At 34.5% G+C, this 17,037-nt stretch overlaps 1 protein-coding gene across 1 annotated transcript in view; it reads left to right on the top strand.

Annotated features, from left to right (window-relative positions):
• Nucleotides 1–17,037, top strand: part of LOC149553771 (RING/U-box superfamily protein) — a 59,997-nt gene that overhangs the window by 40,821 nt on the left and 2,139 nt on the right. Inside the window, exons 6-7 of the mRNA XM_089789128.1 lie at nucleotides 12,389–12,694; nucleotides 12,881–12,986. Of these exons, the coding sequence (XP_089645254.1) occupies nucleotides 12,389–12,694; nucleotides 12,881–12,986 (412 nt within the window). The remainder of the gene's footprint in view (nucleotides 1–12,388; nucleotides 12,695–12,880; nucleotides 12,987–17,037) is intronic.

The raw sequence follows: 17,037 nt of genomic DNA, 5'->3' as shown, positions 1-17,037 counted from the left end.
TGCACATTGGATTAGACTTTACACCCGCCAGTTGTGTTCTCATGAGGTTTTTAAAACTTTATTAATACCATTCTACTCCATCTATATTCTTCGTGTATTTCATCGAAGGCTTTGAAAACTGCACATGGTACACATAGCAGAGGCATCGTGTCAAACGTGTCATTGTCATTGTTTGTGCATCCAGGTTTGAACATGGGCTTTTTGTCAAACATGTAATATAAGAGCTCATATTCCATTCTTCCACAACGTGTTGCTGATGCTTATATACTCTGCATATATCACAGTGATGCAGATCACCATTTGAACTCTGAGATGCTTCGTTAAGACTGCAATGGTTGCATGTGGGTTAGAGCATCTTTGGCATCCCACTGTGGTAGATGGAGGTTTCCAGTCAAACATTTGACCAACATTTCAACAGAGCGCATTCACCAAAGCTAAGTAGCAATAGTCGTGGGGAACTTTCCATCCACAACCGCTATTGAGCTCTCTGTTGAGCTGTATATTCTGTCAAACAGTCAACAGACTGTGCTGGTGTTTATGCTATATGCCTCTATTATAATACATTATAGTTGCCTTTGGAAAGCGCAGGGGCTCATGAGTTTAAAATTTTACTCATGGGAAAGCAAACATTAATCTATGCTTAACCAAACATATTCCCGCAGCATTTTATGAAACATTGGAGTCTCCACTGGTGATCAGAATGCACACTTCATCTTGAGTGATATATATTGGGTGCCTCAACCGCATAGCTGGATAAAAGAATTTGAATGCAACCATTAGTCAGCCTGATCTTTCACTGCGGGATCCTTTTGTGTTCATGAATATGAAGAATAGCAGTGATGTCTTAAAAGTCTTACTTTCCAAAATATATTATATCCATATATTTTGTCACGGTAATCACTTTTAGCATATATTTGTTCTATGTAGGTTCCTAACTGCATTTACCTCAGCTTCAAAGGCCTGCAACATTGTTCTGTACTGCCACACACCAGGCTCTTCATGTATATATTTCTATTCTGTTTTGATTCTGCCACAAGGTAGTTATCTTCTTCTTCAAGATATGGTTGGGGTTCTTAAAAATTTCCAGGTTAAGATTAGGGCGAAAAGTTAAGGTTGTAGAAAGAGAGTACATACAGATTAGGAAGATAGAGGGGATGTTGACTCCTGGAAACATTTGACTATTAACTTCAATTTCCCAAATCCAACTTCCTAACCTTAACTTTTCCAATAAGTTGTGGTTCGGGGAGAGAGAATGTGCATAGGTTAGGGAGAGAGAAGGGATGTTAATGGAGATGAGGAAAATGTGACCCTTAACCATTAACCTTTTTAGTTAAGATCTTAACCTTTTTATTAACCCACTTTTTGTGTTGTAAGGAAATTGAAAAATATTAACAAACTTCAAACTCACAAAACTTTTAGCTTAGGGCTCCGATTGTGGAAATCAAAATGCAACACGGAGTTGATAACGAGTTGGATGATTTAGAATCATGAGACTACCAAAAATTGGATAAATCCCTGGCCATTTTAAAGCGTGAACCTAGATGTTCATTTTCACATTTTGGCTAAAAAATTTGAAATTTGTGACAGGGTAAATATCAGGGCAACAAATTGTAAGTTAATAACACATTTCAAATATGTAAACAACACAAAAAACATTTTATCTGATTATGTAAAGTATGACACAAAATGATTAACGAAACTAAATAGAGTTCAAAATTTACCTTAAATAATTCCAAGCGGGAGAAAGTTCTGAAAATTGCTTGTGACATATGGTGGTTTGTCAGAAAGATTTGGATCTCCTCACCCTCGTACACTTTTTCCACCTATTCAATTTAGGTGCCAATTGCTTTCATCACCGAGTTCAAGGAGTGGATGGTGCATGCTGTCCAAAAGATATGATCATATTGTGCTTCTACCAAAGCACCTACAACCCAACAAACTTTAGCATTGCCTGTTATTACTTGGACAACATTGTCAACTCCCACGAAGTCTATGGATTCAATGAGAAGTTGTGCAATAAAATTTGCATCCTTTACTTGCTCTTTACAATCAACCGCCCTCAAAAACATTGCCTCATCCATTAGAGACAATACTCACCCTCGTTTATATCCAAGAATCTCTTATTGGTTTGAGGAGGGTTTCTACATTCTTTCTCTCATTATGCAATATGATGGTTCTTAAATTTTTCATATCTAGGGCCTTGGTAACAACGAAGTGCTTCATTTATTGCTTCCACCATCTCTCTCCTATAAGGTGATCTCGCTAGATTGAATGGAACACCATTTGTAAAGAGGCAATGTCTAACCTTTATGTCAGCAATTTCTCTCAATTCATTTTGAAATACCCTATCTAATGGGCCTCTCTTGTAGGATGTGAGCGTTTCTATTTCTTCTTCATTTGTAGAAAGGGTAGGTAGGAAGGGATGTTGTCTAGTGGCTGTTTGAGAGGGTGTTGTTGGTGGTTGGTGGTTGGTGGTTTGTGGTTTGTTCTTTCTTTTTTCCCCTTTGACACTAATTTGTGGCTGTCTGCCTCTTGTTCTTTTAACATTCCTGCTATTTAAAAAGCCGACAACCCCTTCCTACCTCCATCTGGGGGCCCCTCACACATGCTAATCCCTTGACCTGCAAGGTCTATCAAATGATGTTTAACTTTGTAACAAACAATTTTTCATAACAAATTAAGACGATCGGTAAAGAGTTTTCCCCAACTGAATTCCTTTTCATGGGACATTAACTGCTTTTAACTACCAACGATTAATTGAAATAACCATGCTCAATTGAAATAACTATAACAATGATCAACTGAAACAATGATTAACTGTAATAACTATAATAACTATTAATTGAAAATAATTGTATCAATGATCAACTGAAATAACTAAAATAACGACTAACTGAAATAACTGTATCAATGATCAACTGTAATAACTAAAATAACGATTAATTGAAATAACTGTATCAATGATCAACTAAAATAACGATTAACTGAAATAACTGTATCAATGATCAATTGTAATAACGATTAACTATCTTTCCCTACATACAAGTAAAACAAATGCTTAACATGAAAAGAAGAACATACGAGTAATATCCTGTGAGTCTTTAGTTGGTTGTGCAAGTCTCGGCTTTTGGTAAGAGGAGAAGCATTGACTTAGGCTTAACTTTCCAACCTCGGACCGTACTATTGAATTAGAAAGACCCTTCCTATCCCGGAATCGGGCTTGGGATACTTTTAGTCCAACCACCTAAGCATTTCGGTGTTTAGATGTCTGCACAATTATGGACGGACATGTCTGAATAACTGGTACCACTGACATCAAGTGATCATAGATGGAAAACATGCTTTTAAACGACCTTGGCCAAGGTTTTTCTGGTGGGTTCAATGGCCCGATCACCACCGCTCGATTTGACAACAGGGAAAACAATATTATGGACTAGCATGAGCTATTAAATGAAATTAATTTAGGGTTATTGTATCATGTCTGACTTTATTTCCATGTCATTGCAGATTTCATCTCACCTCTTCACCTTTTCCATGGCTATACAGCCGGTGAGTCGTAGGTGCTCGGAAATTTAGAGCAATCAGCTCTGTCTGTTGATTTTCAACTGATTCATGAATATTATATGTTTCCTGCTTATCACGATCTGTGACTTAAAAGAATATGTTCTTTAAGACTTGTAGAAATATCATTGATTTTGACTTCCAAATGGTATATTTAAATCATGATTTCATTACATCATATATAACTCTTTCTCAAAGAGGAAACTAACCTATAATACTTATAATGAGTATAACTACAATATACTGTTATGGTTGTAATGCCCTGCGAAAAGATCCAAAGAATTAACCTAAAGTTTCATTAAGTTTGGTAGCATTTTTTTAAAAAAAATCATTAAAGTAAGAACTATTTACAACTTATACATAGTAACGGAAGCGATAGCAACAATTCAATGAAAGTAAACATACATACATAACATGTTACATTCTTAAGGATCCCTTAACGTTAAATCACATCTAAATTAACTATTAATGAATCCATCTAATACTACATCCACATGAAATAATAATGAAAAGTCCAACGTTCTTAAATTACATTCCTAATTGCTCAATCATCCGTTGTACATGCCACAGGGTATGAAAGGCTTAAAAGAATATACACGTGTGAAAAAAAGTACATCATCATACTAACTCTAATCCGTGATGCAATAACATAAATGAAACCACAAATCATACATGATACATCATCATAGGAGATAATCATAAATTACAAACATAACTAATTGCACGGTTCCTCCCAACCGTAAATAGCATCATTAGACCATCATGGATCCTAGCCATCCCTCCGTGCGTAACATTCCAAATCACCGAAGAGATCATCGGTATTAACATAGTAGGAATGTCACTCCTAAATCATATTACATCATATGCAGAAAGTAGTCTAACATGCAAAGTAAAGCATAAGATAACATCATCTAACATATGCAAATCATCAATGTAAGGATACATGTCCACCATCATAATCCATGAAGATAGATACCAACAAAGAATGCATCAACTACGGTGTCTCAAACGGATCTCAAATGGTAAGAGTGAAAAAGCACTACCACATGACCGTGTGGAACCTAAATGGTCCACTCCCATCGCACTGAGAAGATAATCTCAAGTCCCAAACAGGTTATCAAAATCACATAGCATAAATACTCTCTAAGTCCAGGAATCCTAAAAGTATACTAACTCAAAGGTTCCAATCACAAAACTGACATCTAATCCCAGAGGCACACAAGACACATAGGAAACCTACTATGCAAGTGGGAAAGTGTCATCGCACGGATCATGCTAGAGTTACCCTGATAGTCTCTCAATAGACCTCGGCCCCCTAGTGATCCCTATGCGGCCACTAGTATCCTCTCTTACAGACGAGGCATACTAAGGAATGCAAGGTCGCAACCAAGCGTTCTCTCTACTCCCATCCTAGTCTGTACTAGCACTCGAGGTATGGGCGAGAACAAACAATTATCTTATTAGGTTCATTTAATCCCCTTTAGTGTAAATGTTTTCACTTATTAAAACAACTTACAATGAGTTACCCTAGTAGCCACTTAGGGTCCCGGCCCCCATTGCAAGCCACTTCTCGACACTACAAGTAGATAACCTAGCTTAAGCTCATGGATCATAAATCACAAAATCACCACAGTCCTATACAAGCGACTGAAAAAATACCAAAAGATAATCCACAATAAGAGTATCAAATCTCCATGAGCAACTGAAAAGCATCCATTAATAATCATGACCACAACAGTTCTCTATTGGCAATTGAAGGTATCACTGATAATCAAAAGTATCCATTGGTTCTCAATAACCAAAATATATCTCAAAATCATACTGATCGAAGACTCCAAAATGGTTGAGTCAAAACATGTCACAACATGACATCATCAAGAAATAAATCGACATTTCAGTCCCATCATGGCGATTGGAAAGTAATCCAAGTATAACTGATTGATGACTCAAAAATGGTTAAGTCAAGTGTCTCAAATACATACACCTCAGCTTCACACAAAAAGACTGGAAATCAATAACAATCAGTAAATACAAACATCTCATAGAGCATGCCATCACATTACCATAGTTGGGTTTATAAAGAATCGAGATAAAAGACATCATCATGACATCACAATCATAACCCCCGAGCCTCTGGTAGACGTTCTATAACTGGTCAACAACTAGTCAACCTAAATCCCAAAACAAATAGCATAGAGAAAACACAATGCAAACACATGTTTTTGGTTTGCTAAAATTACATAGTTGAATTGAGTATGGAGGTTTCAGTTTTTGTTTGCAAGTATACTTCAAGTATATAAGATTAATCATTTGACCTACAAGTCAACCCGTTTGTTCCCTCGATAACATTATCTTTCCATTATTTAAAATTACATTCTAAGAATAACTGAAGGATAAATATTTACTCATTACACTAATTTTCATTGTCCCTTAATTATTATTTGCTTTATTAATTAATCTTAATTAAATCAATTAATAATGAACATAGATATGACTCTTTATCATTCTAACAATACTTAATTAAAAGTCAACTAAATATTACTAAAATTTAGGTCTCTTAATTCAATCATCACTAATAACCATTAAAATATCTAAAGTCATTATTCAAGTTATTAGAATAAGACTTATCAACTTTGATGTAGATACTTTACAACTTTGTTAAAAGAATCATATCAATTAAAACTCTATTACATAACTTATTTATTAATTAAATTTAATTAACTCTAATTAATTAATTAAATTAATAATTACATATCCATATCAACGACCCAATGAATATTAGTTGATTAATAACTAACTATAATTTATAAGTTGAAAGTCAACTATAATCCAATTTTCCAATATTAATAGTTCAATAACGACTTGTTATTATTTAATAACAAGTTATATTGGAAATCTTATTAATAAATCTATAATGACCACATTCGTCATTCTTTTCAATGAATACTAATATTTTCTTAACAAATTCGTATTATCCATAATCATTTCAATAAGTCAATTTACAATTTCGAAAACCCTAAAATAATTGGCAACTTAAATATTAAAACTCATTCTAATTAAATAAAATTCTAACTATATCACTTATTTGAAATTTTATTGACTTGATTAATTACTTAAATAAAATTTTATTAATATTATATATATATATATATTAATATATACATATATATAATAATTAATATTCAATTACTTAATCATACTTAAAAATTGAATTACAATATATATATATATATATATATATATATATATATATATATATATATATGTATATGTATATATATATATATAAATATAAATATATAATTAACATTTAATAACTTCATTATATAAAAATCGAATTACAAATTCGATTCTAACCAAACACATGCTGATATTAATAACATATGAAATTGAATTCAATTCATATCATATATTTTACCAACGCCACTATTAAAAGAATGAGTATATTGCATGTGTACTCGCCATCCGCGATATTGATGTCGCCGTGCGGCAGTAATTGGTGACTGTACCATCGCCAGTCGTGGGTACACTGCATTCGCAGGTACCTTGTGACTTCTATTCGCAGGCCGAGGGGGTACGAAATTCGTCCCTCCCCAGTATGTATATATATATATATATTTTAAAATAACGTTTTTAAATAAATGTTTTTCAAAACGATTTCCCTTTTCTTTTTAATACGTTTTAAAATAAACACTTTTACCATATGCAATTCGGATTTTATAAATAAAGTTTCTCACTGCGATTTACACAAATATATATATATACATGCAGTTTGCTATCAAACATTATTGCAATTTTATATATATATATATATATATATATATATATATATATATATATATATATATATATGCAGTTTGCTATCAAACATTATTGCAATTATATATATATATATATAACTTTTAAACAAAAAGCGCTTTCTAATTCTTTAAATTAAGAATTTTTCTTTAAAATAATAGTTCTCTAAATTTACCCATTAATTCCTTAAAATAGGTTTGTCCAAATACATCTGAAAACCCTAGCCCCATAGTTTCCTCAGATCTACGCATATAAGGTTCTCTCAAATAGAATTTTAACTACCCATGACAAAATGCATACAACCAAGATATTCAACACATGAAATCCTTAGAAGGCATTCATAAGACACGAAGAAGACAGGTAGTGCAAGAAGCGGAAATAACATAGGCGAAATCACAAGTGTCTACCTGGACACTGATGCTAAAACACTTCTCCTCAGAATTCGCAGAGCAAGCTCCTTCCTTCTCCAACGTTCCCGGGTCCTCCAAAAAAACACGCTCTCTAAGCTTCTAGGAGTGCTTGAATATAAAGAACTCTCAGGAAGCATCTAAAATGTCTTTAGAAGCAACCAGAAGGTGTTACAACTAAGTATGAGTCTTTTCCAACCTTCTAGATGAGTCATAAGGTTGTAGACACCATGTGCTTAACTTGTGCGCTAACTCCTGTGTTGTTGACAACACGTGCATAATTAGAGTGCAAACTCTTGTGTTGTCTACATGACAACTCTCGAGAATTCGCAAACTCCTATATGAACAAATAATGCGCATTAATTAATTTAATATTCATTTTACTCTTTTCAATTTGATTTATTAATTTTTTAAATCTCATCCACTAACTTTAATAATTCCACTTGTTTTATCTTAATATATTTTAATCACATGCATGCTTCGTGCGATCTAGAATCTTTTAATAATTTTAATATATTTTCCACTTTTAAATTCATTTTCGAAACTTAATTGCTAAAATATTTATTAACTTAAATAAATATTATCACATTCCAACTTTAAAATTATAACTTTTATCTCCAAATTAATTCTTTTATTTAATTAATTTTCCAATTAATTAAATTAAATAAATATTAAAATACCATATTAATTTTTCATTAAATTAAACTATTAATTAAATCTTTTAATTAGGTTTAATTAATAAAAAATACACTAAAAACTCATAAAATAAAATACGAAAAACCCACTATAGCAAAACACATACAAAATCAAACCAAAAGTCACGAATTACGTCATCCGACACATTCGGAAGGTAAAGTATATTAGATACTTGTCCTACCTTTTAGGACAAATGGTTTAGGGGTTTAGGATTTGGACTTGAAAATTTATCGCCCCTCTCTTACCATTGAGACAATGCGATAGGGTACACTCATCTTGGCAATTCAGGGAAGTCGATACCCGGTACCTGCAACCTGCATAAAAACCATGCATGTACATATATATATATATATATATATATATATATATATATATATATATATATATATATATATATATATATATATATGCTAACTAAACAGGCAATGATAGGAAGTGGTGCATCGTGTAGATCCCGACTAGCGAGTGACTACGACTCCCTTCCTTAACCACATCAGAAACGCCATACATAAGAACAAACACGCACACCATACACATGCAAGTATGGGGTAAGTATCCATAAGAAAACACATATGATAATAAATCAACTAACTAATCATCATCAACAACTGCAAACACTGAAATAATCATCATGCAAACATGAAATATAAAGTACCAAGTAATCTCATCACATATCGACTGAATCCATAACACAATATCTCATAATCTCAAAACAATGCTACTATTAATCATCAACATAAAACTAGCCCTAAAAGAGTTCGACAATGATAGCAAAAATGCGAACTAGGGGCAAGCACTACAATGGTAATAAGATTTCAGTAACATCTGATAAAGAAATATCTAGCAATGCTTGGAACATGATTGACCACATAACCTGATATAATTTGGAAGATAGGAGTCTAGCTGGACGATGTGATTCGACTCTTCCTCGAAATGATCTTCAGGTGCAAAAACCAATACAAAATATATCACGTTTTTAGTAGGAAGATTAATACAAGGCAGAAAAGAGATTGGTAATAGACATAAAAATATCAGATGGTATTTGCAGAGGTATCGGGTGGTAGATGGAAGTGAGATACTTGGAAATATAGAAGTCGGGTGCTTGAAAAATATAGGTCTTCCGCCTCTCTCGACTTCATAAATAAAAGATAATGTCTCTTTAGCTTCCAAGAAGCCGTAACATAAAAGAAATGTTGTCACTCTTGAATGCCAAATAAATATGCCAAGTGTTACAATCAGTTTCAAGTAAGGAATGGAATAAAAAAGGATGGGAAAAAGTTTGAAGGTTATAAATTGAAAATAATTATGGTTTATATCTATTTACATGCACGTAGATATAACTATGGGGTGACATCATACTATTATAGAAGAAATAATAATATTATGGTGTCATTTTATTCTTATATCTATGTGTATGGTGGAAAGATCAATTAAAATCCTTTCGAGGTACGTATTATATTTTAATTAAATTATTTTATGTTTTAAAATGTTTACTTAATAGCTCATGTGAGTCCTTCAATTGTATTATGAAGTTCAAGTCGCTATGTCCTTACCAAAACAATTTAAGGTCATACCTGTCAACTTGATGACTGGACTAAACCTGTATCCCATTTTGTTGATCCCATTTAGCAATACTTCCCCTCTTAATCTTCTCCTACAATCACCTGTGCAACATTTCCACGATAATAACAAGTTCTTTAATAATTTTCATATTAACATTTAAAAGAATTTAATTATTAACCATAATTCACCAAAATCAAGTAACTATTAAACATCACATGACAATTAATGAGTAATGACCATCTTCATTAAATAGTTAATACAATGGGTAAAAATAACTACCTACTTACATGATTATCAAAGAAAAATCCGTTCAATCTAATGGCTATGAACAAATTTAAAATTAAGTCAAAATTTGGGATGTAACAAACTTCGTAATAAGAGCTATTGGGTTTGGCAAAAATTGCATTTCCATATACACCCTTCCCCTCCAACACATTGTACAATTCATGTTGTATACTTCCACAAAGGAGAACTTTTATCAATGTTAAATCTTTGGGATCTCTCCCCACTCACTGAATTCTGACTACTCATTCTTGCAATCTATAACAAAAATAAAAATAAAAATCTCAAAATTTGTACAAATTTTTTATAAAATTTTAGAAAAATTAAAAAACTAAAAACAAATTATCAAAGAAGCAAAGGAAAGGATCAAATGCATACCTGGAACGCTCAACACTGATTATTGGAAATATTTGAGACTCCACAAACAATCTTTACAACATTCTTTTCAAACTTGCAAAATGGCCACACCAAAATGAGAGAGCAAGTGAGAGATTAGATGAATGAAAAGTTTTCTATTAGGCTTCTTTTAGGGTTGAAAACAAAAAAAATTTAAAAGTTGATATTTTTATGTTTTAACTTCACTTTTTTGGCCCCACAGGCTGCAGGTTACCTGGGTCTGCCCGGACTCGCCCGAGTCTGCAGTGGGTCCGGGCAGGGTCCCTGTTGGGGACTGTCGGTCTGCCCACGCGGACCTGGATGAACCCACAGTCTCCAATAGGGACCCTGCCTGGACCTGCAGCGAACAAGGACCTGAATCCGGACCCGGACCCAAGCTCTAGGGTATGAACCCGGCTTCCCAGCATTCTTCTAGGATTCAATTTAGTCTCATAGGCCTATTCTCATAAATTGCTTTCATGGTGAGGTGGTCAAGCTGAAGCACAACAATGTCCTCGGGCAAGATGTTTGCCTTTCTATAGGGGTGTAAGGATGTTTCAGAATAACATAATGATCTGTTCCAACTGTGCTGTCTGCTAAACCTTAAGTCACTTCTACTCCACTTATAGTTTTGAATACTCCAGAACTAAAATTATAGGTAAGATTGGATGCATTATTTTGTTGACAAGCATAATTACAGTATAGATCACAGTTACAGTGTTTGCAATGTGTTTGAAAATACCTTCAATTGTTTTGGCACTGTAAACCTTCTAGCTTCTACGAAGACAAATGTACCTTAATGTACATAGAATATGAAGTAAAACTATTGGCTCTGAGCTGTTTAGCTAAAAAGGTTTCAGTTTGTCATCTGTTATACTTGTTTTGTATCCTTTCCAAAATGCCAGGTGTAATCTTTTTGTAATTTGGCCTTGTATTTTGTGTACCTTTTCTAACAAGGCCATGACCTTCACTAATTGATATTATCAAGATAACCTTCACTTGGTATGATCTCTCACAGTAACATGCTAACATAATTTTGAGACAATAGTTCTGTTACAGGACAAATTTTCCTATGTGTAATGCTTTTAACAACACATATTAAAGCTATCCTTGTCAAGCCTTTGTTTAAGATATCAAAGAGATTAAATTATTCTTTTATGGTATAAAGACATTGTTTGACACTGTCATTTAGATTATCTGTGATCTAGATAAATTTTTATGACAGCTATTAATTTTTTACACTGATTCTTGGGCCTATATGATCAATTTTCAAGGTATATATGGTAGGTATTATAACATTAGTGTGATGTTTAAGGATTGTACCTTTGAGAGCGTGGTGTGGATACGTTTATAATGTTGGATAACCTAGAATTAAATGGTTGGTTGGTACATTATTATTTAATAAACCTTGTTTGTTTGATGTTGAAAACATGTTGCACTAGCATATGGTTCTCTTTTGCTCCCTTCAATCAATAAACAGTAGCACATATTCTCTTCTTTCTTATCCTACACATTTTTATTCTATATTCATTTGATGGAGAATTTCTTTGAGTGGATGGCATTTCTAGTTTTTATCAACATCAAAAAACTTTTGATATTTCTGTGTTTACTTGTAGTTTGGTAGAAAGCTTATTTCTTGCTTCATAATTGGAAATGAATACTTGTTGAGAGTGCATAGGTTCTAATGGTACTACTTGTTATCTCAGAAGAGTGAACTGGCCAAGAATATCTTAGGAAATGATCTAAGTGCTGGTAAATCATATGAGCCTCGGACTACTCCACCAGCCTTTGCATCTGGTCCACTTGTTAACGTGGCCACCACTTCATCCCAAGAAAATACCCCTGCTAAAGCGACAAATGCATTGGGAGAGACACCTTTGCCTGGAACAAGGTCGGGCACTTCTCTCAGTTTGAGTTCAGATATTATTGAGATAGATGGAGATGTTTCTGTTGGTCTCCAACCTGCAATCACTCCTGATCCTCAATTCACAATGTCTCCGAATACAGCCGGTGTAAGTTTGTGTAGCTTTTCAATTACTTTCAATTTCCAACCTTGTATTGGAAAAAATCAATGGAAAAGATAATAGAAATTTAAATGCAGCAAATTTATGATATGTAAGGTTTGTAGACAGATACCATCTGTTGGATTCAGTTTCAGTTGATCTCTAAGAATATTTGGGTGGTTACGTGAATTTCAGCCTGGGGCAACAACAAGAAAAGGTTCTTACCGTGGTGATAAATACAATCCAACATTTTCCACTTATGATGATGATGATGAAAGCAAACGGAAGTATACCCGACGTGGTTAGTATTTGAATTTTCAAGTATATTCCTTTTCTTATAAGTGTTTTCATTAATATACTATTTCTGAGTTGTAGAACTTTTCCAATTAAATTTTCATCATATATGATGGGCATTCATTTTAGACAAAGATCACGACCAAACTCAACGTTATAACTGTTAATGGCAGCATTATACCAGAAGTATAGCAGCAATTAATTATGAGGGCAGTATAACATCAGTATAACAACAATTAATCATGGCAGCAGTACGAGAATATTCAGTATTACAGTACATAATGAATTAATGAAGGTATTTGTAATTTTAATGACGTCCACTAGACCCAATGGTCCAAGGGACTAAAATACACCAAAATGATACATTTAAAAGTTCTTTTCCATGCCTCTTTGATTATGAATCTTAAAGTATGAAACTAGCTTTTTTGTGAAGCCTCGTCTCTTCAAAAAGCTCATTCAGGCTGCCTGCCTCAAAATAATCTTCAAACTGACTGCAGATATCTGCACACACTGCACACTCTTTGATGAACATTCCATTTCTACCATCCCCTTGCTGCAGCAAATGCAAGTCCTTCCCATTCTTCTTTGAACACCTTCCATCTACCAGTTTGAACACTTCCCGTCTACCAGTTTCGCATCTTGGATGAAAAGAGCTAGTCCTCAATTGTGCAATCAAAATCTTAGCCTTTTCCTCTAATGTTAGATCTCAAGTATCTTTTTCATCTTGCTGCCCAAACCCACGGACTCGTCCCAGAACCTGAACCCGAACTGACATCTTGGATTTTATGACTAGTCTTCTAACTAGGCATATACTATTTTCCTTAGACAATGATAGGAATTTAGGCTTGTGAAAATTATAATTCACCTTCTTAAAATGTATTGTTTAATTTCTAAGAGTTAATGAATAGTTTTTCCTCCCAGTTATTTGAATTTATATCAACAAGAAAAACAACTTTCACCACAAATGAGTCCAAAAAAATTGCATAGACTCTCTATGTTTTAAAGGCACAGCTCTCTTCTACAACAATTTATCAATGCTACTCTTATTGTAAATGAATTATAACAGTTGTTCTTTTGACTTGAAAGAACTTAAGGAAAATGAAAACATCCTCTCATAACCACAAAAGAATGCTGCAGATATAGCAATTAACATTTAATACATGCCATACAACACACAGCTTACAATTCTAGAATTATGATCAACCTCACCAAAACAACAAAAGGAAAAGTAATCTCAACACAGTTAATGAAACAACATCTATACAAGAATGAATTTCACATGAATTCCATGACCCAGCAAGACAAACACACAATTATCAAACAGATGCACCAGAAATTACCATACAATCACTTCTATTATCATCAACTTTACTGTTCATCAACAAAAGAAAGGGAAACAACTAAAGTTACTAGCAAAAAGAAAGATACTAAGTCCGGAGAGCCGACCTTTTAGATCAATCAAAACATTACATATATAGCCATGCAGGGCTTTTTGAATTCTTTCCAAAAGTAACTCCATAAGGAATTCCAAATGTTTTTAAATGAACAGTGTTAAAGAAAAGTTAACTAAAAATAGGGAAATGATGTAGGTGACTCTTTGATCCTCTCCTAAGCTCTAGCTGTATCACCGATATTGGCACGAGGTTCTTGGGAATTAGGGCAACTGCCACTATTTTCTTTCCAAACTCTATTCACTGCGAGGAAACCAACCAACTTCTGCTGGTGTGGGACACCTAGCTGCTCCAGGCGAAGTTTCCACATCTTCATAATCCGGAAGATATGATCAAGCTTTTTGTCTTGTACATCCAAGTGATCAGTACAGATGATCATCATGGAGTCTTCTTTGGCGACAATGGTTAAATCTTTGATTGAGACTTTGCTCATTTCCTTCAACAGTTTAATCTTGGAGAAAAAGGCTGTTTCCACTTACTTCGGGGGCTTTTCATTCCGATCTTCATTCCCATAATCTTGACGTCAATGCATTTAATATCAGCCACTAGGATTTCCTTCAGACATCCTACTTCATTTAGTAGTTTAGAGCATTCTTCTAGTCCTTGTTCTATCACTATGTTTCTCCATTCCAGGTTAGCTCAGGCGACGAATAGAAAATCAACGTCGAACTTGGCTAATGAATTTTCGTTCAAGAATCTGTCTATGCCATATTCCTGAACCTCAGAAATGTTGATGACATACTCATTCCATTTGATCTTTTTAGATTCCTAGGCGTTCATCTCTGATTCTAGGGCTATTGTCAATTTATCATCTCTTGCATTGGTATTTGTAAAATGAGAGAAATAACTGGTCGCCTAAGCATGAACTGCATTCAACCACTCACCATAGGTTTGGGAAATGGAACGATCCCTTTTAACTTGTTCGATAAAGCTCTTATTCAAGGGAGATTCAACGTCAATGACAGAAATGGCAGTTGGCAGAGCTTTTGCATTTAGGCTTTGAATTTCATGGATATACTCGGCCATTTTCCGTAGTGATTGTTTTAGCTCTTTCTTATCCCTCTGATTTTTCCATATACGCTGGGAAATCTTGGAGTTCCCTACGTTCCATATCTTCATATCAGTTGCCCTAGAGGCAGGGTCGAGAATGGTTTTCTCAGTTGTATAATCTTGGGGCTGTATTTCATCTATACCCTTCTCAGCCGTTGGCTTCATTACTTTTGCTACCCACTGCTCTATATTCTCATCAATATTTAGCATAGTTTCAATTTTTTGCCCTTTTGGTCTTAGGGATCTTCCCAAGGCATTTGCTTACCACATCGCCCATTGGAAGAGTTGCTGGCACTATGCTCCTCTTCTTACTCACTGATAACTTGAACCAATTAGGGATAGAAGGATTCTCTTTAGGAGGAGGAGTTTGTAGCACATGCGATGAAGTGAGTGCCATCGCACTCAAAGTGTTAGCCCCTTCTATTACTTGTTGACTTCCTTGTTCCATCTCACCAATTGGGGATTCCCCTGTTCCTTTTGTCTCTTCTCTTAAGTCAAGCTCCATTGTTACTTATTTATCACGAGTCTCCTTTAAGGTACTTGTCTGCTCTTGTTTCTTCCTGCTACGAGAACGAGTCCACTTGACGGAAGGAGGGAGATGAACTGAACCTTGAACAGAGTGTTTAGGTTCAACTCTTGACTTCAATTTTCCTGCAATGAAAGAAGGAACAACTTCATTAGTACCAAGAACAACTAAGGGTGAACTGGAACTAGCACGAACCCTTTGACCACTACGGGCCACTGATTTTGACTATTTCTTGCTTATGAGCCATTGTTCAGTTCTGGTTAGGACAGGCAGGGTTCTTGTATGCAGGTCATCCTCCTTTGGCATTGTCCAATCAATTTTTGGCAATGGGTAAGCTTCCACCTGCTCAATGTAAGTTGAGTCATCAACTTCTTCATCTGCTTCCTTGATTACCCCAGAAGTATCTAGCGGGAGATTGAAATCTTTGATTTGTGCTAGTGATAACCTAGACCATAGCCTCCTCCTAACTTCATAATTATCTTGACAGTTAGCTCATAAATCTTCTAAATGGGAAACATAGAGAGCAGAGGAACCTAGCTTGGACTACCTTAGGGAAAACTCTTGACTGTCAAAGTTAGGTCTAGTAGAATAGTTTAATAGGTTCATGGATCTAATCTCAGCTTTGAGCTTAAGGGTGTCTTGGATTGTCCTACATTTGTAGTGCCCCCCAGTTCAACAGGGAAGGTGTAACCATAACCTTTTCGAGTCTTACAATTCTTGTCAGCATCTACCAATTGTCTACATATCTTGATCAACGCAAAATGATCCAGACAGTGACGAGGTAACCTTAGAGGTTTTCCTTCATATCCTCTGATCCTGAGGTAGCTGAACTTGGGGAATTGAGTAAAGAAACTACCGTAAATATCAATCAATTGAGTGGCCTCCTCCATCAACCTCACATTCTCCTTCCCTTGTAATTTAATCACCAATTTAGCTAGGAAGGTATCTTGAACTAATTTGAAACCCTCAGGGTTTTTATTCTTCTGCAAGAGAGGATAGTATTTGTAAATAGGCATGCTTGGATTTCAGTC

The sequence above is a fragment of the Cupressus sempervirens genome, chromosome 6, assembly GCF_028749045.1.
Source record: "Cupressus sempervirens isolate cs-2001-9-10 chromosome 6, ASM2874904v1, whole genome shotgun sequence".
NCBI lineage: Eukaryota > Viridiplantae > Streptophyta > Pinopsida > Cupressales > Cupressaceae > Cupressus > Cupressus sempervirens.
Note: the sequence above shows the minus strand (reverse complement) of the source record. Positions and strands in the feature narration are given on the sequence as shown.